This window comes from Coregonus lavaretus (assembly GCF_964263955.1).
Source record: "Coregonus lavaretus genome assembly, chromosome: 1".
In the NCBI taxonomy this organism is placed as follows: domain Eukaryota; kingdom Metazoa; phylum Chordata; class Actinopteri; order Salmoniformes; family Salmonidae; genus Coregonus; species Coregonus lavaretus.
In genome coordinates, this window is record NC_139988.1 from 88,692,092 (window position 1) to 88,714,082 (window position 21,991).

Here is a 21,991-nt window from a genome sequence, read left to right on the forward strand (position 1 = left end):
TACCGTTAAAATCGTGGAACACTACTCACATAAACAATGATACACAAAGGTACCATACAAAGAATCTGTACAAAGATACAACATCATTGTTATACACCAGATGTGAATGTTGTCTGTCAAAGGACTTGTATCATATAGACATGACTCCATCTGTAAGGAAACAAGGCACCGTAACAGTTCATAACAGTCTGGAGAGACAGGGAGGGTCCACAAGATGGAGGTCAGAATTCACTCTCCGCCACTATCTCCTCCACGGTCTCTCCCAGCGTCATCTCTCCATCACTACTTGACAGACTCTTCCTGGTGTGGAACTCCAATCCTCCCATTTCTCTCCCCCTCCCTATCCCCCCTGCCACCTCCCCTCCTTCTACCCCTCCTCCTCCTTCCCCTTGCCAGGCCACCTGCAGCAGGTGTGAGTGTGTGGCATGCCCACCCCCCTTCTCATATGATTCGCTCTGCTGGGAGCCGTGGGGGCGTTGGCCTCTGGAGCACTTCCACAGGTGTTTGAGGGGCGCGCCCCGGAAGTCAATACAGGGCGTGACCTGGAAATGATTGGTGAACAGGAATTGCTGCCAGTGCTTCTTCAACTCCGCCTGGAACTGGAGATAACAGATTTCTGTTAGTGTTTTTTAAATTTATTATTTCCCATTATGATTTGTTAGGCTAACATTTAGACTACAGTACATGTAACTGCTAGTTTGTGGATAGTTACCTCTCCATTGGAGAAGCAGTACAGCACAGAAACCAAGAATCCCTGAGAGAGAGGTATGATAATGATTGTATTCAGGATGATAAACATTGGCATTACTCTACCGGCTCATTTTCCATTGCATTTTTATCAGGACTAATTTCTCCCGCTAAATGTAGTTCTCAATGGGATCGGGGGGGGGGTTATTTTCTTTTCTCAACAGGAACATAAATCAACCGAAACATAATAAAACATTGTCATGTTCCTGTTGTGACACGCGGCCACTGTTTTCAGCTCTTACCTGGAAGGAGCTGAGGGTGAGGTTGATGAAGTTCCTGGCGTAGCGGCTGCTTCCGTCCACGCACTCGTCCACCAGGAACGTGAAAACCACCTCGTGGATTCCCAGTAAAGGGATCAGGACTAGCGTAGCCCTGGCCAAGCTTAGAGGAAAGGAGAGGCGTTATGGCATTCAGACAGCACTGGGGTTTACTCCTGTAACAGATCAGAGTAACCCTTTTGAGCAACAGTACCTGTATCTGTAGTCTGTAAATCTCACTTGGTCTGCCTTTAACTTTGAGAGCAGCAACAGCAGTATTTTGATGAATATGTAGAAAATGACCTGCAACACAAATCAAACGGTTTTTCTGTAAAACAGTAAGACATGTCTAGGTTTTTTTTGTCTGGTGTGTCAAAACGGTGTCTTTTAAGAGCAGAAACCCCCATCTTATTGGCTGCAGTGCACCCTAACCATTCTGCCCTATAGATATACTTCTGACTGCATATGACAAGCACTGCTCTGGCTGACATCTATGTCACGTGGTCTCAAGTACTGATCTTACGGACATCCCAAAATCAGTGTGAAATCACTGAGAAATCACTGGAACGCTCACGAGAGCTGATGCCCCCAGTGTGTTAGTCTGTGCACTCTGACATACTCTCGGTCTATAGGGTTTGATAGAGGATTTATAATCGTGTCACGTTCTTAGATATCAGTCTTAAGCCAATCAGATCAAGCGTTAACCGGAGGTGTAACTGCATTGTAGTTGTCAAATCGGTGAGCAGTTGTTCTTGATCATTGTCACTAAGTCACACCCGTCCCACTCGCGTTAGAAATTTAGAACGAGAAAGTGCAGGCTATATAGAAATAATGAGGATTTCTATCATCCTAATCAAAGTGTAGATTACATCTCACATTCCAGTGTTCCAACGTGTAAACAAGGCTGCATGGGATTTCTCCTAATGCGACTCCGGGCAGCCAATGCCAATGTCCGCTTTAGGTATAATGCCGGGAGCCGATTGTGGATTGGACAACTCTAACATACTGTAGTTCCGCCTCCGACACCGTCATAACAACCGCTATGCGGATGTCGGCTAAAGTGGATCTGATTGAATCGGGCCCTTAGTTGAGTGGTGATGCAGAGGCTGCAGAGAGGTTGCTATAGGTTAAATAGCGTAGGTTGCAGGCTGTTGTGTTCGAGGTCTTAGCCCTATTGCCCTCCTATGAGAAAAGTACCTTCTATATCCTCTCTTGACCTTTTAAATGAACCCAGCAAACTAATTTCTCTTCTTTTTTTTTTTTCTTAGAAAATTCCCCCTCCCCTGCTCCTCTGCCCGTACACCACACTCGTCCTGGAGGCAGAAGCTACTTGGGCGAAACAGTCGAAGTGGCTTCCTTAAGAGTTGCATGGGTCATCTCACAGTCAGGAACAGGGAAGGATTCAATTTGACTATGTTAGTAGGCCTAAGAGGCAGATGTCAGCAGCAGAATAAACTCCAACACAGGTGAAGACTAGTTAGTTAGCTATCCTGTTGAAACAATCAGATTTACATAATCTACAGTCTTTATCATCAGCTGATAGCTCACCCCTCTTTTACCTCTCTTTGAGCAGTAGGCTATAAAAGCTTGCTTACAGTAGGATTTTGCATAAAAATAACTGCTAAAAAATATATATGTTAATAATCATAATGAATAATAATAAATACACTGAATATACCAAACATTAGGAACACCTTCCTAATATAGAGTTGCGCTCAGAACAGCCTCAATTCGTAGGGGCATGGACTCTACAAGGTGTCGAAAGCGTTCCACATGGATGCTGGCCCATGTTGACTCCAATGCTTCCCACAGTCTCAATTGTCTCAAGGCTTAAAAGTCCTTCTTTAACCTGTCTCCTCCCCTTCTTCTAAACTGATTGAAGTGGATTTAACAAGTGACATCAATAAGGGATCATAGCTTTCACCTGGTCAGACTATGTCATGGAAAGAGCAGATGTTCTTAATGTTTTGTATACTCAGTAAATACACTATTATATACATACAGTGGGGGAAAAAAGTATTTAGTCAACCACCAATTGTGCAAGTTCTCCCACTTAAAAAGATGAGAGAGGCCTGTAATTTTCATCATAGGTACACGTCAACTATGACAGATAAATTGAGATTTTTTTTTCCAGAATATTACATTGTAGGATTTTTAATGAATTAATTTGCAAATTATGGTGGAAAATAAGTATTTGGTCACCTACAAACAAGCAAGATTTCTGGCTCTCACAGACGTGTAACTTCTTCTTTAAGAGGCTCCTCTGTCCTCCACTCGTTACCTGTATTAATGGCACCTGTTTGAACTTGTTATCAGTATAAAAGACACCTGTTCACAACCTCAAACAGTCACACTCCAAACTCCACTATGGCCAAGACCAAAGAGCTGTCAAAGGACACCAGAAACAAAATTGTAGACCTGCACCAGGCTGGGAAGACTGAATCTGCAATAGGTAAGCAGCTTGGTTTGAAGAAATCAACTGTGGGAGCAATTATTAGGAAATGGAAGACATACAAGACCACTGATAATCTCCCTCGATCTGGGGCTCCACGCAAGATATGGGGCGGCAGGTAGCTTAGTGGTTAAGAGCGTAGTGCCAGTAACCGAAAGGTCGCTGGTTCTAATCCCCGAGCCGACTAGGTGAAAAATCTGTCGATGTGCCCTTGAGCAAGGCACTTAACCCTAATTGCTCCTGTAAGTCGCTCTGGATAAGAGCGTCTGCTAAATAACTAAAATGTAAAATGTAAATGATCTCACCCCGTGGGGTCAAAATGATCACAAGAACGGTGAGCAAAAATCCCAGAACCACACGGGGGGACCTAGTGAATGACCTGCAGAGAGCTGGGACCAAAGTAACAAAGCCTACCATCAGTAACACACTACTCCGCCAGGGACTCAAATCCTGCAGTGCCAGATGTGTCCCCCTGCTTAAGCCAGTACATGTCCAGGCCCGTCTGAAGTTTGCTAGAGTGCATTTGGATGATCCAGAAGAGGATTGGGAGAATGTCATATAGTCAGATGAAACCAAAATATAACATTTTGGTAAAAACTCAACTCGTCGTGTTTGGAGGACAAAGAATGCTGAGTTGCATCCAAAGAACACCATACCTACTGTGAAGCATGGGGGTGGAAACATCATGCTTTGTGGCTGTTTTTCTGCATAGGGACCAGGACGTGAGATTTTGAGTGAAAACCTCCTTCCATCAGCAAGGGCATTGAAGATGAAACGTGGCTGGGTCTTTCAGCATGACAATGATCCCAAACACACCGCCCGGGCAACGAAGGAGTGGCTTCGTAAGAAGCATTTCAAGGTCCTGGAGTGGCCTAGCCAGTCTCCAGATCTCAACCCCATAGAAAATCTTTGGAGGGAGTTGAAAGTCCGTGTTGCCCAGCGACAGCCCCAAAACATCACTGCTCTAGAGGAGATCTGCATGGAGGAATGGGCCAAAATACCAGCAACAGTGTGTGAAAACCTTGTGAAGACTTACAGAAAACGTTTGACCTGTGTCATTGCCAACAAAGGGTATATAACAAATTATTGAGAAACTTTTGTTATTGACCAAATACTTATTTTCCACCATACTTTGCAAATAAATTCATAAAAAATCCTACAATGTGATTTTCTGGAAAAGAAATTCTCATTTTGTCTGTCATAGTTGACGTGTACCTATGATGAAAATTACAGGCCTCTCTCATCTTTTTAAGTGGGAGAACTTGCACAATTGGTGGCTGACTAAATACTTTTTTTCCCCCACTGTGTATATATATATATATATATATATATATATTCACTACCAGTCAAAAGTTTGGACACACCTACTCATTCAAGGGTTTTTCTTTCTTTTTACTATTTTCTACATTGTAGAATAATAGTGAAGACATCAAAACTATGAAATAACACATATGGAATCATGTAGTAACCAAAAAAGTGTTAAGCAAATGAAAATATATTATATATTTGAGATTTTTCAAATAGACACATTTTGCCTTGATGACAACTTTGCACACTCTTGGCATTCCCTCAACCAGCTTCATGAGGTAGTCACCTGGAATGCATTTCAATTAACAAGTGTGCCTTCTTAAAAGTTAATTTGTGGAATTTCTTTCATTCTTAATGCATTTGAGCCAATCAGTTGCGTTGTGACAAGGTAGGTATACAGAAGATAGCCCTATTTGGTAAAAGACCAAGTCCATATCATGGCAAGAACAGCTCAAATAAGCAAAGAGAAACAACAGTCCATCATTACTTTAAGACAAGTTTCTTCAAGTGCAGTCGCAAAAACCATCAAGCGCAATGTTGAATCTGGCTCTCATGAGGACCGCCACAAGAATGGAAGACCCAGAGTTACCTCTGCTGCAGAGGATAAGTTCATTAGAGTTAACAGCCTGAGAAATTGCAGCCCAAATAAATGCTTCACAGAGTTCAAGTAACAGACATCTCAACATCAACTGTTCAGAGGAGACTGTGGGAATCAGGCCTTCATGGTCTAAATGCTGCAAAGAAGCCACTACTAAAGGACACCAATAAGAAGAAGAGACTTGCTTGGGCCAAGAAACACAAGCATTGGACAATAGACCGGTGGAAATCTGTCCTTTGGTCTGGAGTCCAAATTTGAGATTTTTGGTTCCAACCGCCGTGTCTTTGTGAGACACAGTGTGGGTGAACGGATGATCTCCTCGTGTATTTCCCACCGTAAGGCATGGAGGAGGAGGTGTTATGGTGTGGGGGTGCTTTGCTGGTGACACTGTCTGTGATTTATGTAGAATTCAAGGCACACTTAACCAGCATGGCTACCACAGCATTCTGCAGCGATACGCCATCCCATCTGGTTTGGGCTTATTGGGACTATCATTTGTTTTTCAACAGGACAATGGCCCATCACACCTCCAGACTGTGTAAGGGCTATTTTACCAAGAAGGAGAGTGATGGAGTGCTGCATCAGATGACCTGGCCTCCACAATCCCCCGACCTCAACCAAATTGAGATGGTTTGGTATGAGTTGGACTACAGAGTGAAGGAAAAGCAGCCAACAAGTGCTCAGCATATGTGGGAACTCCTTCAAGACAAGTTGGAAAAACATTCCAGATGAAGCTGGTTGAGAGAATGCCAAGAGTGTGCAAAGCTTTTATCAAGGCAAAGGGTGGTTATTTTAAGAATCTCAAATATAAAATATATTTTTGATTTGTTTAACACTTTTTTGGTTACTACGTGATTCCATATGTGTTATGTCATAGTTTTGATGTCTTCACTATCATTCTACAATGTAGAAAATAGTAAAAATAAAGAAAAAACCTGGAATGAGTAGGTGTGCCCAAACTTTTGACTGGTACTGTATATAAACACACATTTGGCTACAAGAGCATTAGATAATTAACTATGAATGTAAGAAAATTAAGTAAACAGGTTTTTTTTGGGTGGGGGGGCTTTTTTTCACTTCGTGCACCTGCCTCTCCAAGGTCCGTGCATGGCCATGGTAGGTTGCTACTCACCAACACAGATAAAGTGATGGGGCTTCTTATTATCCACCAGATCCATCCATCCCTATTGGCCCAGCACCTTAGGACAGAAGATATCCAAACCAGATTTAGTCCTACAGTATCAGCTTATACCATAGACGTATTGGGTAATTACACATATCACTACCGATTGGTTACTTTAATGCGAAAAGCCAGAAATATGATCAGAAGTCTTGAAATGAGTGGAAATGCTCCCAAAATACTTACCCTTCATTTTCAAATAAAACTTTGGTAACTGTCCATGGCACCACAAACACGAATGGAGTACCTTTAGGAAGAACAAAGAGTATTTTGTTAGAGCCTTACCCTAGCCAATGACATGTCTTTGAAACATTAGAGCCTTACCCCAACCAATCAGAATGTATCTTTTACATTTTAGTCATTTTAGCAGACGCTCTTATCCAGAGCGGCTTACAGTTAGTGAGTGCATACATTTTTCATACTGCCCCCCCCCCCCGTGGGAAACGAACCCACGACCCTTGCGTTGCAAGCGCCATGCTCTACCATCTGAGCTACACGGGGACCTTAGAACATTAGAACCTTACCCCAGCCAATGAGCATGTATCTTTTGAGCAGGCGTCTCTTGGTGAGGACAGCAGTGAAGAGGAGAGTGTGGAGGAAGATGGCTTCCACCAGGAGCCAGAAGTAGTTACAGGCTACAAAATACTCCATGGACATCCGGGAGGCCTTACATACCACCGCTATCTACAGGAAGAGGAGAGACTGTTCAATATTAGAAATTACACTGCCTTTTTAAATATATACATTACACTGCCTTATTAAATATATACATTACACTGCCTTATTAAATATATACATTACACTGCCTTATTAAATATATAAATTACACTGCCTTATTAAATATATACATTACACTGCCTTATTAAATATATACATTACACTGCCTTATTAAATATATACATTACACTGCCTTATTAAATATATACATTACACTGCCTTATTAAATATATAAATTACACTGCCTTATTAAATATATACATTACATTGCCTTATTATCTGACATCATAGTCTCTCGTGACAGATGTTAACGTGAGAGCACACATGAGATTTGGTTCTGGGCGCTGAGATTTCTCATATCATAAGTATTCTGAAGGCCATTATGTTTCTGACGTTCTCTACAGGAGATGCATACCACTGAGCTGGAGTATGAGTTCCACCCGGAGTCGTCGCTGGGTAGATTGGTGTACATGACATGTAGCACAATCTCCTTTATGAAGACGGATATGGCTCTCATCATGAACGACACAAACAGATTCATGTGGATGTAGTTCCTCGTACAGTGGAGCTTCCTGGAAGAGACAGAGGTCGGCATTGACTTACATCTTAGTCATTTTTAGCAGACACTCTTATCCAGAGCGACTTACAGGAGCAATTAGGGTTAAGCGCCTTGCTCAAGGGCACATCGACAGATTTTTCACCTAGTCAGCCCGGGGATTAGAACCAGCGACCTTTCGGTTACTGGCACAACGCTCTTAACCACTAAGCTATCTGCCGCACACTCAAACAAACCACTGACTATTTAGCGCGGACATTTATTTTGTGATTATGTGAGTAAGATGAGTGCATAGGCGATCCAATGTAGTTGTTGTAATGTAGTTTATAGTTTATCGACAACATCATTTGTAATCTTGTTATTCTACCACCCCCTGATACCCGTTACATATTATATACTGACATTGAAAACTGACCAGTGGGTTTGAATCGATGCCATGACTAAGGAGAATGTCATTCATTTGCAATCGTGTCATCGCCCCTACCAAAGTAGAATTCATCATAATCATCATCAACATGCGCCTAACCCTCTCAGCCCTTGATGCTGACCTGAGAATGCCCATGAGGAGAGTGGCCAGAGAGAGGGAGGAGAGGGACAGAGAGTAGCCGACGATGGAGATCACCCTCAGGGCTCCTTGACGAAACACCTCATCCTCCTGGATAACACAAAGCAAAAGAAAAAGAGGTGACCTTTGACCTCAATGGGACATTCTGTTTTTTTAACTGGGATATGATTTATTTTTGACATTTCAGTTACAAGGCCTTTTCCAAAAACGCAAAGGCCACTGTCCTCTTTGTTTCCTCTCACAGCCTTTCCCTCACCTCAGCTTTAAAGTAATGTGGCTCAACGCATTCTCTCTGGTCCCGCCAGGCTTCCGTAGAATTATCCTGGAGTCGCCAGCTGCCATTGGACAGACACTGCCTGTACACACTCCTGGAGTCATCTGGGTCAGGAAGAGAAGAGGAACCAATAGATTGGTTATGGAGAGATGTGCTTGCGTGCCAACCGTGTTGGAAGGCATATTGAACTGTGCTTCTACTTTAACTGTGCTTCTACTTTAACTGTGCTTCTACTTTAACTGTGCTTCTACTTTAACTGTGCTTCTACTTTAACTGTGCTTCTACTTTAACTGTGCTTCTACTTTGGCGTGGCACTATATACGAAATGGTATTATGTCATGTTGTGCCATCACATGACACAATGGACATGGAACGTCGGTGTATGGATAGGTGTGATATGAATCCTGGAGACTCACCCTCTGTGATCCAGGGAAGGTAGGAAGGACAGGGCACTGACACGTTACCAGGGGCTGAGTGGGGCCAACACACAAATAGATCAACCGTTCCTTTACAGTAGGTTCCTGAAAGGACAAACAAGGACAGAGTAAGAGGCAAACAGAAAAGTACGTGAATTTCCATACAGATTAATTGCAGCACTGACTGGTCTGGCTGCAATACAATCACAATACAAATTGTAGCAGAAACATGCTACATTGATACATGCAAGTGGCCAAGGCCAAAAACGAACTGCTCACCAGTTCCTGAGAAGATGCTTTCTGCTAAAATCCGGGTGCAGTTCTCCCTATATTCATTCCGTTTAGAGATCAACTCTTTAAGCGTCAGCTTCATGGCGTCAGCTAATGGGGGATCCTAATAAAATACAATGCAATCAATCACAGAGCCCCATCACCTTTCATGTCAAATAAGACAATACAAAAGAAAGGAATACTCCATGATAAACTATTGATGTTTACCACCCCCAGACCCCAACAATGTGTCAGGAAGACAGAGGGGGAAATGGTTATAGTGAGAGTCCACAAGATGGCAGTGTTTGAGCAGAATTCCTGCTGAGGCATCTAAACTACTCAACCTCAATTGACTTTCTTAGGCATCTGTGTAGGCAATTTCACAAGCCTATGGCTCAATTCAATCCGTATAGCCGAAGTTCAGCACTTTTGCGCAATTGAAATGTAACGGTAATTTCCGATTGAGCAGACATATCCAGGGTTAAAAGGTCCAAAGCGGCCATTTTTTTATCTCAGTATCATATCATTTATGTGTAACAATTAAGTACCTTACTGTGATTGTTAAAAAAAAGAAGGAAAAAAAAGCTTCTTAGCAAAGATAAATAGTTTTGCCAGGACTGTCTGTCTGGGAGGGGTCTGAGTGGGGAGGGGAAAACTGAAAAGTAGCAGTTATTGGCAGAGAGGTTTGGAACTCTCCTTAATTGTAAAGTGGTTATCCCACTGGCTATAGGGTGAATGCACCAATTTGTAGTCGCTCTGGATAAGAGCGTCTGCTAAATGACGTAAATGTGCCCTTGAGCAAGGCACTTAACCCTAATTGCTCCTGTAAGTCGCTCTGGATAAGAGCGTCTGCTAAATGACTAAAATGTAAATGTAAAAATGTCTATTAACTAATTTATCACCTGGTGATGTCACCAGGCCGGCCAAAACTCCATTCCGCAAAAACAGGCTGAAATTTCAGGCGGTCTTTTCAAACAGCTCTTACACTAAAAAGGCATTATCATCATTTTCACAATTTCACAGTATTCTTCCAACCTCATAGTGTTGAAATGTATATAAAACACAGGAAAATCATGTTTTTGACTGCACTGGGCCTTTAATTAACTGTGAATGCGGTTTCTGTGAACGGGCAACTGAATCGCGCTGAACTTTGGTGATACGGATTGAATCAAGCCCATAATATCATGTGGTCTAAACTACTAGAAGTAAATGCACCGGTTTCATTTACTCTGAGGAGAGGAATAAATCTGGGAGATTTGGGCTGCGTTTACACAGACAGCCCAATTCAGATATTTTGTCAATTATGTGCATATCGGTTACCCATCAGATCTTTTCCCTAATGTGTAAACAGCAACAACAACAAAAAACACAGAATCTGATCTTTTGACTTCCGATTTATACCCCCTCCATATGGCTGAGTTTACACAGACAGCCCAATTCTGATCTTTTACCCAATTATTGGTCTTTTGACTAATCAGATCAGATCTTTTGCCAATAATTGGGCAAAAGATCAGAATTGGGCTGCTTGTGTAAACGCAGGTCTAAATAGGAAGTCAAAAGATCAGATTCAATGTGTTTTTTTCCTGTTTACACAATAGGGAAAATATCTGATAGGTATAGGATATGCAAATAATTGGCAAAAGATCAGAATTGGGCTGCCTGTGTAAATTCAGCCTATGTATGTGGATCTGAATCCTGATACCAACTCGATCCTCCATATGTGACCTCTGTCTGGACACTCAGATCTGATTTTTTTTGCTCTGAAGTAGTTTCATTGCGCATGAGCTGTCGTTACCATGACAACCACCCCACAAAGTAAAGCAACAGAGATGGGAAATGAACATTGCATTTGTGTGCTCCTTCAGATGCTACATCAGAGTGAACGCGCCAATCTGATATGGGTTACATGTAAAATTATGTGTGGACAGTCAGAAAAAAAAGATTGGAAATAAAAAAGAAAATCAGATTTGGCCTATTCATGATCTTGGTCCATAACTTAAGATATCTTAACACATGATTGGGCAATAAAACATTGACAAAACTTAATAAAACGTGGCATATTTTCTGTACACGTCTCATTCAATGATGCTAGTGATAGACCAACCCTCGCCTCCTTCTTTTTTTTGTATGTAATTTTTAACCCCAATTTTGTGATTACTCCCCAATCATGTCTCATCGCTGCAACTCCTCAACGGGCTCGGGAGAGGCGAAAGTCGAGTCATGCGTCCTCCGAAACATGACCTGCCAAGCCGCACATCTTAACACCTGCTTGCTTAACCTGGAAACCAGCTGCACCAATGTGTCGGAGGAAACACCGCTCAACTGACGACCGAAGTCAGCCTGCAGGTGCCCGGCCCGCCACAAGGATTCGCTAGAGTGCGATGAGCCAAGTAAAGCCCCACTGGCCAAACCCTCCCCTAATCTGGACGACGCTGGGCCAATTGTGCACTGCCCTATGGGACTCCCGATCACGGCCGGTAATGACACAGCCTGGGATCGAACCCCAGGCTGTAGTGACGCCGCAACACTGCGATGCAGTGCCTTAGACCACTGCGCCACTCGGGAGGCCCAACCCTTCTCTTCTGAGTTTAGTGACAGACCAACCCTTCTCTTCTGAGTTTAGTGACAGACCAACCCTTCTCTTCTGATTCTAGTGACAGACCAACCCTTCTCTTCTGATTCTAGTGACATACTAATTCTTCTCTTCTGATTCTAGTGACAGACCAACCCTTCTCTTCTGATTCTAGTGACATACTAATTCTTCTCTTCTGATTCTAGTGACAGACCAACACTTCTCTTCTGATTCTAGTGACATACTAATTCTTCTCTTCTGATTCTAGTGACAGACCAACCCTTCTCTTCTGATTCTAGTGACATACTAATTCTTCTCTTCTGATTCTAGTGACAGACCAACCTTTCTCTTCTGATTCTAGTGACATACTAATTCTTCTCTTCTGATTCTAGTGACAGACCAACCCTTCTCTTCTGATTCTAGTGACAGACCAACCCTTCTCTTCTGATTCTAGTGACATACTAATTCTTCTCTTCTGATTCTAGTGACAGACCAACCCTTGTCTTCTGATTCTAGTGACAGACCAACCCTTCTCTTCTGATTCTAGTGACAGACCAACCCTTCTCTTCTGATTCTAGTGACATACTAATTATTCTCTTCTGATTCTAGTGACAGACCAACCCTTCTCTTCTGATTCTAGTGACAGACCAACCCTTCTCTTCTGATTCTAGTGACATAATAATTCTTCTCTTCTGATTCTAGTGACAGACCAACCCTTCTCTTCTGATTCTAGTGACATACTAATTATTCTCTTCTGATTCTAGTGACAGACCAACACTTCTCTTCTGATTCTAGTGACAGACCAACCCTTCTCTTCTGATTCTAGTGACATAATAATTCTTCTCTTCTGATTCTAGTGACAGACCAACCCTTCTCTTCTGATTCTAGTGACATACTAATTATTCTCTTCTGATTCTAGTGACAGACCAACCCTTCTCTTCTGATTCTAGTGACAGACCAACCCTTCTCTTCTGATTCTAGTGACATAATAATTCTTCTCTTCTGATTCTAGTGACAGACCAACCCTTCTCTTCTGATTCTAGTGACATACTAATTATTCTCTTCTGATTCTAGTGACAGACCAACACTTCTCTTCTGATTCTAGTGACAGACCAACCCTTCTCTTCTGATTCTAGTGACAGACAAACCCTTCTCTTCTGATTCTAGTGACATACTAATTATTCTCTTCTGATTCTAGTGACAGACCAACCCTTCTCTTCTGATTCTAGTGACATACTAATTATTCTCTTCTGATTCTAGTGACAGACCAACACTTCTCTTCTGATTCTAGTGACATACTAATTATTCTATTCTGATTCTAGTGACAGACCAACCCTTCTCTTCTGATTCTAGTGACATACTAATTCTTCTCTTCTGATTCTAGTGACAGACCAACCTTTCTCTTCTGATTCTAGTGACATACTAATTCTTCTCTTCTGATTCTAGTGACAGACCAACCCTTCTCTTCTGATTCTAGTGACATACTAATTCTTCTCTTCTGATTCTAGTGACATACAAATTCTTCTCTTCTGATTCTAGTGACAGACCAACCCTTCTCTTCTGATTCTAATGACAGACCAACCCTTCTCTTCTGATTCTAGTGACATACTAATTATTCTCTTCTGATTCTAGTGACAGACCAACCCTTCTCTTCTGATTCTAGTGACAGACCAACCCTTCTCTTCTGATTCTAGTGACAGACCAACCCTTCTCTTCTGATTCTAGTGACAGAACAACCCTTCTCTTCTGATTCTAGTGACATACTAATTATTCTCTTCTGATTCTAGTGACAGACCAACCCTTCTCTTCTGATTCTAGTGACATACTAATTCTTCTCTTCTGATTCTAGTGACAGACCAACCCTTCTCTTCTGATTCTAGTGACAGACCAACCCTTCTCTTCTGATTCTAGTGACATACTAATTATTCTCTTCTGATTCTAGTGACAGACCAACCCTTCTCTTCTGATTCTAGTGACAGACCAACCCTTCTCTTCTGATTCTAGTGACAGAACAACCCTTCTCTTCTGATTCTAGTGACATACTAATTCTTCTCTTCTGATTCTAGTGACATACAAATTCTTCTCTTCTGATTCTAGTGACAGACCAACCCTTCTCTTCTGATTCTAGTGACAGACCAACCCTTCTCTTCTGATTCTAGTGACAGACAAACCCTTCTCTTCTGATTCTAGTGACATACTAATTATTCTCTTCTGATTCTAGTGACAGACCAACCCTTCTCTTCTGATTCTAGTGACAGACCAACCCTTCTCTTCTGATTCTAGTGACAGACCAACCCTTCTCTTCTGATTCTAGTGACAGAACAACCCTTCTCTTCTGATTCTAGTGACATACTAATTCTTCTCTTCTGATTCTAGTGACAGACCAACCCTTCTCTTCTGATTCTAGTGACAGACCAACCCTTCTCTTCTGATTCTAGTGACAGACCAACCCTTCTCTTCTGATTCTAGTGACATACTAATTATTCTCTTCTGATTCTAGTGACAGACCAACCCTTCTCTTCTGATTCTAGTGACAGACCAACCCTTCTCTTCTGATTCTAGTGACAGACCAACCCTTCTCTTCTGATTCTAGTGACAGAACAACCCTTCTCTTCTGATTCTAGTAACAGAACAACCCTTTTCTTCTGATTCTAGTGACAGAACAACCCTTCTCTTCTGATTCTAGTGACAGAACAACCCTTCTCTTCTGATTCTAGTGGCAGACCAACCCTTCTCTTCTGATTCTAGTGACAGAACAACCCTTCTCTTCCGATTCTAGTGACAGACCAACCCTTCTCATCTGATTCTAGTGACAGAACAACCCTTTTCTTCTGATTCTAGTGACAAACACTTATTTTATTTTTTAAGGTAAACAGAGAATCAAAGTTTCCCATTTAGAATATGTTGTTCCACGGGTGGGGTGCAGTACCATCCAATGGATTATATTTCTATGTGTGGTACTCTATCTCTAACTAACATTCCCTGCATTGCCTTCACACTCCAGTGGGGATACATGTGTAGCCTCCCTGTGCCTGTCCGTTCTATTCCCCCTACACACAACCACCTGTTCTTCTGTCCTATAAGAGCTCCCTGATTGTCTAACACTTCAAATACATCTCCTACCATCAGGTTGTCTGCCTCCTGCCATCATGTTGTCTGACTCCTACCACCAGGTTATCTGACTCCTACCACCAGGTTGTCTGCCTCCTACCACCAGGTTGTCTGCCTCCTACCATCAGGTTGTCTGCCTCCTACCATCAGGTTGTCTGCCTCCTACCATCAGGTTGTCTGCCTCCTACCACTGGGTTGTCTGCCTCCTACCATCAGGTTGTCTGACTCCTACCATCATGTTGTCTGTCTCCTACCATCAGGTTGTCTGCCTCCTACCATCATGTTGTTTGCCTCCTACCATCAGGTTGTCTGCCTCCTACCATCAGGTTGTCTGCCTCCTACCATCAGGTTGTCTGCCTCCTACCATCAGGTTGTCTGCCTCCTACCATCAGGTTGTCTGCCTCCTACCATCATGTTGTCTACCTCCTACCACCAGGTTGTCTGCCTCCTACCATCAGGTTGTCTGACTCCTACCATCAGGTTGTCTGACTCCTACCATCAGGTTGTCTGTCTCCTACCATCATGTTGTCTGCCTCCTACCATCAGGTTGTCTGCCTCCTACCATCATGTTGTCTGCCTCCTACCATCAGGTTGTCTGCCTCCTACCATCAGGTTGTCTGGCTCCTACCATCAGGTTGTCTGCCTCCTACCATCAGGTTGTCTGCCTCCTACCATCAGGTTGTCTGCCTCCTACCATCAGGTTGTCTGCCTCCTACCATCAGGTTGTCTGCCTCCTACCATCATGTTGTCTACCTCCTACCACCAGGTTGTCTGCCTCCTACCATCAGGTTGTCTGCCTCCTACCATCAGGTTGTCTGACTCCTACCATCATGTTGTCTGACTCCTACCATCATGTTGTCTGCCTCCTACCATCAGGTTGTCTGCCTCCTACCACCAGGTTGTCTACCTCCTACCACCAGGTTGTCTGCCTCCTACCATCAGGTTATCTGGTAAGCAGATATCACAGACGAGAGAGAGAGAGAGAGAGAGAGTTTGTGTCAGTCTCTACTACTATCTGCGGTGAAAGGAAAATACATGGGCTCTCCTCTACCTTAAAGAGAAAAGGCTTTAAAATCCACAAGACACTTAAGAATTCTGAGCTTAACTCAGTTATTGATTTGGAGAGAGTGCTGATGTAATTTAGGGCCCTGGGAATCAAATGTGAGAGATCTCTATTGAGATGTTTATCATACAGTTTGTACATACTAGTGAGTTAAAGGAAAAATCCACCCAAAACCACTCATTCCTTTAATTGACAGTGTTAAATAACACTCATATCTGAGAACAATATGTTTTGTGAACAAATGTTTCATTTTGGCGTCATAATAAGGTTGGTAGCAACATGGAAAATCGTTGTGGAAATCTGTTGCACCTCAAGTTGACTACAAAATCCACAATGCAATGCTCTCTCTTTGGGCTGGCTAGCTAACTAGCCAGCCCATAGAGAGAGCATTGCATTGTGGATTTTGTAGTCGACTTACATTTACATTTACATTTTAGTCATTTAGCAGCCGCTCTTATCCAGAGCGACTTACAGTTAGTGCATACATTATTTTTCATACTTTTTCATTTATTTTTCCCCCGTGAGAATCAAACCCACAACCCTGGCGTTGCAAACACCATGCTCTACCAACTGAGTTACATCCCTGCCGGCCATTCCCTCCCCTACCCTGGACAACGCTGGGCCAATTGTGCGCCAATCTCCCATGGGTCTCCCGGTCGTGGCTACGACAGAGCCTGGACTTGAGGTGCAAACGTAGCTACACACAATAATACCAGAGACAATATCAGATGTAAAATGGCCTAAACAAACTGCACTATCAATTTAGGAGTCCACAATCTCACCATGTTCAACCTGCAGATCGATGTGCCTCACAGAGTGGAGTCTAACATTCGCAATGGCAGATATACATTTTGAGGCGATGGGAAACGTTGTCCATGCTACGACAATGGGCCGCCCAGTGCATTTGGGGCGATTCTAGGACAAGGAATAGGAGTCTATTGGGCGCTTGCTCAAAAACCCAACATTAGCACAAATTTTGTCAACAAGAAGTACAACATTACAAATCTTTTCTGAGATGTGAGATAATTAACTTGCTATCTGTAGTATCGTATAGCTTTGGAATCGTGACATTACGTACTTTTGAGGAAAATAGGCACGTTTCTCGACATATACACAGACTTTGAAAAGGGATTGCGTGATGATTAGCTTAGCAACCGCGTGACGCTGCATGACAACGTGAATGTAATTGGTCGACAGCCTGCTGGGCGGGACGTTATACGTTCCTTCATTCATTGGATTCCTATCTCCTTTCTATAATATCTCTGGCAACGGCACCATGCAATGCATTCTGGACTAAAGAGAGAAACAAATAGGAGAAATGTGCTAGACCCTCCGTTAAATAAAATAATTTCTCGAGGTAGGAATATCGCAAAAATATGATCAATGGCTCATTCGAGAGAAGACATCCTCCCGAGTTATGACTTCGGCCAGTATTGAAATCTGACATGTATGACAGATGTTTTCGCAATCTAAAAGTCGTAATCCTATTAACTTCCAGTGTAGTGAGAGCGACTTTATCACGGTGCTACGTCATACCGGACGGATTTCTGCCTGCTTGAACGCCAATAACTCAGAAACACATGAAAAACATGAAATGACCCAGGGAATCGATGGAACATCACTCAGAGATGCACAGAAACAACGCAACATTCAAAATGGGTGAACCTTTCCTTTAAGGGATGCGTAGTAAACAGAGTTTTAGGAGTTACTCAGATAGAATCATACTTTAGAAATGTGTCGGTGCATTCTACAGTATGTGCTGCGTACTCCATGCCCGTTTCTGGCTGTTCTGGTATTTTGGGTATTTTATTAGTATATTTAGTGTGCGACAGCAGATTCTGTGAAACTATTCATGTCTGGAGTGATATCTATGGCCATATGTTAGCCATGCCATGCAACCCAGTACATTATCATATAGCCACGTTGCTAAGCAACTCCAAAGTTCTTGCATATCCCAGTTGCATATCTGTATATAAAAAATAAAATAATCATACCACAGCTTGTCATCTCACTGTGTCAGTGAAATAGTTGATGTTTTTACAGTAGCAACTCATCCTCTCACCTAAATCAGATAGTGGACCAACTGAAATCTGGAGCAAATTATATTTCTCTGTCTGATTGGAATATTTGTGAGATTACTTCAACACACTTCTTTTATTACAGAATATTATTTGTGCCATATTTTACAGAATATTCTATATGGATTTATAAGTGCTATACAGTATATGATCAAATAAATACTTGACAAATCAAAAGATGTAATTTTTTTTTACTGGCCCTTCTTTGAGAGGAAACAAGTAGGAAGATTAGTTAGGAAGATCCCGTGGTTCCGTGTAGCTCAGTTGGTAGAGCATGGCCCTTGCAACACCAGGGTTGTGGGTTCGATTCCCACGGGGGGCCAGTATGAAAAAATGTATGCACTCACTAACTGTAAGTTGCTCTGGATAAGAGCGTCTGCTAAGTGACTGAAATGTAAAAATATAAGATGTCACATAGCTCCAAAACTGGTGCGTGCTGCTAACTGTATTACCTGCAGACTGAAGAGTAGCAGTAAAAGTAAGGGAGAGACTGTGGTACTCCCACCTCTGTGCCAGGCCGGTCGTAGCATGGGCATGGCACGTTTTTTACATACAAGCTGGATGGCACTTCATGGACCCGCCTGCCATCGATGCCCTCTTCACAGTCGTCCTTGTCTTAGGTCTACGCATACACTCCACGTGAACACAAGCCTCTCCTCTAAATGGTCCAGTCTTTTCACCACTGTGGTTTCCCAGGTAAAGATTATTTTGTTTTATGTGCTTAGTGAAGCCGATTCACCGTGTAGGATCTCAGTGCAAGGTTTTTAGGTAAAAAAATGGTTTAGAATTTGATTTGGCTTTTAAGCAGATTTTTCCACAAGCAGTGTCCTCTCTTCTATGTAGGCTCCTCTTGTGACGGTGGGTTTTCAGCTAAAGATTATTTGTGATTTGCTTAGGTTCATCTCTATAACTGCCTGGTAGAGCCGGAGCCTGCTTCTCTCCTGTTCAGGATCTGTGTTTCACTTCTTTTAGTTGTGGTTGATATTCGAAAGGTACATCTCTCCTTAAGCTCGAATGTTTTGCGTGTTAAAGGTGTTCTTCTCTTGGTTGACAGGTGTTCGGTCCAGTCATTTCTTCTAGCTGTGGTTTATGTTGGAGCAGTGTTCTCCATTTCTTTGAGGCTTTCAACGACACACTTCTTTTCCAGTTGTGATCAGTCTAGTAAAGTCCTTTACATCTCTCCTAGTTTCAGTATTTGATAAAGTTGTCCTCTGTCCTAAATCGAGTTAGTAAAGTTGTCCTCTGTTCTAGATCACGTGAGTTAGTAAAGTTGTCCTCTGTCCTAGATCCCGTGAGTTAGTAAAGTTGTCCTCTGTCCCTCAGGTGTATAGTTAAGTTATCATCGGCTTCTTTGTATTGGTAAAGTTGTCTTCGGCTCATCTGCCTGTCGGTGTGTGTTTGGTTAAGTTGCCTTTGTCTCAGACTGTCTCCTGTGGGGGTTCTGTTGTCTGTCCTCCCTGGTGACCTGAAAGCGACAGAGCGTCTGTGGCTCCTCACCCATCAGCCGGCCCCCCCCCCCTTCTCTGCCGGGCCTTCTCCCAGCCAATCAAGATAAGACAAGGGAGAGCTATTTTAACTTTGTAGCCAAGGAGGGGAACGAACACACAAGCAAAAAGTACACACACACACACACACACACACACACATGCAAACTCAAACACCTACGCCTGCACAAACATACACACACACACACACACACTCGTGGTAAAGTGTGCAGTGTTGATCCATGTCTGGGGCTAGATGTTCAGTGGCAGTTTTATGTGGGTTGTTCTCTCATCAACAGTATTTGACACTAATGGGATCTCTGTGTGGTCCAATGGATCTACAAACGCACTGCAGGAGCTGCAGGGGCCGTGACCAAACACACAGGATAGATTAGCAGCCAAGGCAACATGTGGTACTACTGTTCGTACACTGTGCAGATGGTGCATCCATATTGAATCAAATCAACTTCATCAACTTTATTTTCAGTGTATTTTCAGTGTAAGTTTAACAACAAAAATGACTTTCTAGAAAAATAGGGAGGGGCTGAAAATGTTATGTGTTACGAAACCTATTAACTAGCCTGCTAATATTGTTGCAATTGCTAAGTCTAGGGGTCTTGGGCCTAGTTAACTGGTCTGTCACCTGATTGGATGTGTGCATTAATATGAGAAGTAAGCGTATGCGGCCAGGTGTTGACTGCATGTAGCCTTCCCAGGAGACACCTTACCTTCGTTCAGGGCCAGCTCTGTCTCTCTTGACCTCGTGGTCGGCCAGCACAAACTGATTATTGTTGTTCAGTTGGTGACAGAGATAAGTATATACGAAAAGGAAACTACACACAGAAAGGCAAACGAAAGGCGTCATGGTCACCAAACCAACCAGCAGCCTCACGGCTCTCCAAGCTGGCACTGTGACTGATGAACCTCAATTGGCACCACCTGATGTATGTGTGTGTGTGTGTGTGTGTGTGTGTGTGTGTGTGTGTGTGTGTGTGTGTGTGTGTGTGTGTGTGTGTGTGTGTGTGTGTGTGTGTGTGTATGTGTGTGTGTGTGTGTGTCTGTCTGTGTGTGTGTGTATGTATGTGTGTGTGTGTGTGTGTGTGTTTGTCGGAGCTGGACTTGGTCCGAGACGAGAGTAAAGAGTCTGTCAAGGAGTTAATGTGATGGTTCGTGTCCCATTTAAACCAGAGAGACTAGTAAGACAACTGAACTGAAGCCTCTCTCGCTTAGAAAACTGTCTGGTCTTCATCTGTGATGTGTGCTTCACTCACATTCAAATAAAATAAAATTTTATTTAATCATAAAAACAGGCCAAAAAAAGGATGGCTGCTTTGTCAAGTCCTACAGTCCCACTGCAGTCCCACTGCGGCCTTTGGTTTCATTGTTTCGGAAGTTGAGACGATCTCATTTTGTTTTCACACGCAACACACAATTACTGTTGAAGTCGTAGGTTTACATACACCTTAGCCAAATACATTTAAACTACGTTTTTCACAATTCCTGACATTTAATCCAAGTAAAAATGTCCTGTCTTAGGTCAGTTAGGATCACCACTTTATTTTAAGAATGTGAAATGTCAGAATAATTGTAGAGAGAATTATTTAATTAAGCTTTTATTTCTTTCATCACATTCCCAGTGGGTCAGAAGTTTACATACACTCAATTATTATTTGGTAGCATTGCCTTTAAATTGTTTAACTTGGGTCAAATGTTTCGGGTAGCCTTCCACAAGCTTCCCACAATAAGTTGGGTGAATTTTGGCCCATTCCTCCTGACAGAGCTGGTGTAACTGAGTCAGGTTTGTAGGCCTCCTTGCTCGCACATGCTTTTTCAGTTCTGCCCACACAATTTCTATAGGATTGAGGTCAGGGCTTTGTGATGGCCATTCCAATACCTTGACTTTGTTGTCCTTAAGCCATTTTGCCACAACTTTGGAAGTATGCTTGGGGGTCATTATCCGTTTAGAAGACCCATTTGCGACCAAGCTTTAACTTCCTGACTGATGTCTTGAGATGTTGCTTCAATATATCCACATAATTTTCCTTCCTCATGATGCCATCTATTTTGTGAAGTGCACCAGTTCCTCCTGCAGCAAAGCACCCCCACAGCATGATGCTGCCACCCCCGTGCTTCACGGTTGGGATGGTGTTCTTCGGCTTGCAAGTGTCCCCCTTTTTCCTCCAAACATAACGATGGTCATTATGGCCAAACAGTTATATTTTTGTTTAATCAGACCAGAGGACATTTCTACAAAAAGTACGATCTTTGTCCCCATGTGCAGTTGCAAACCGTAGTCAGGCTTTTTTATGGCGGTTTTGGAGCAGTGGCTTCTTCCTTGCGGAG

General features: G+C 42.8%; 1 protein-coding gene across 1 annotated transcript; it reads right to left on the reverse strand.

Annotated features, from left to right (window-relative positions):
- Positions 1-221: 221 nt before the first annotated feature.
- LOC311127295 (glucagon-like peptide 2 receptor) lies at positions 222-18,694 on the reverse strand (the record flags this gene model as incomplete). Its single annotated transcript, XM_084159105.1, has 13 exons — positions 222-599; positions 713-754; positions 990-1,128; positions 1,219-1,307; positions 6,495-6,561; positions 6,729-6,789; positions 7,067-7,226; positions 7,675-7,831; positions 8,364-8,470; positions 8,637-8,758; positions 9,071-9,175; positions 9,350-9,464; positions 18,617-18,694. The coding sequence occupies 13 exons, from the start codon at positions 18,692-18,694 to the stop codon at positions 222-224; spliced, it is 1,620 nt and encodes a 539-aa protein (XP_084015231.1).
- Positions 18,695-21,991: the final 3,297 nt, after the last annotated feature.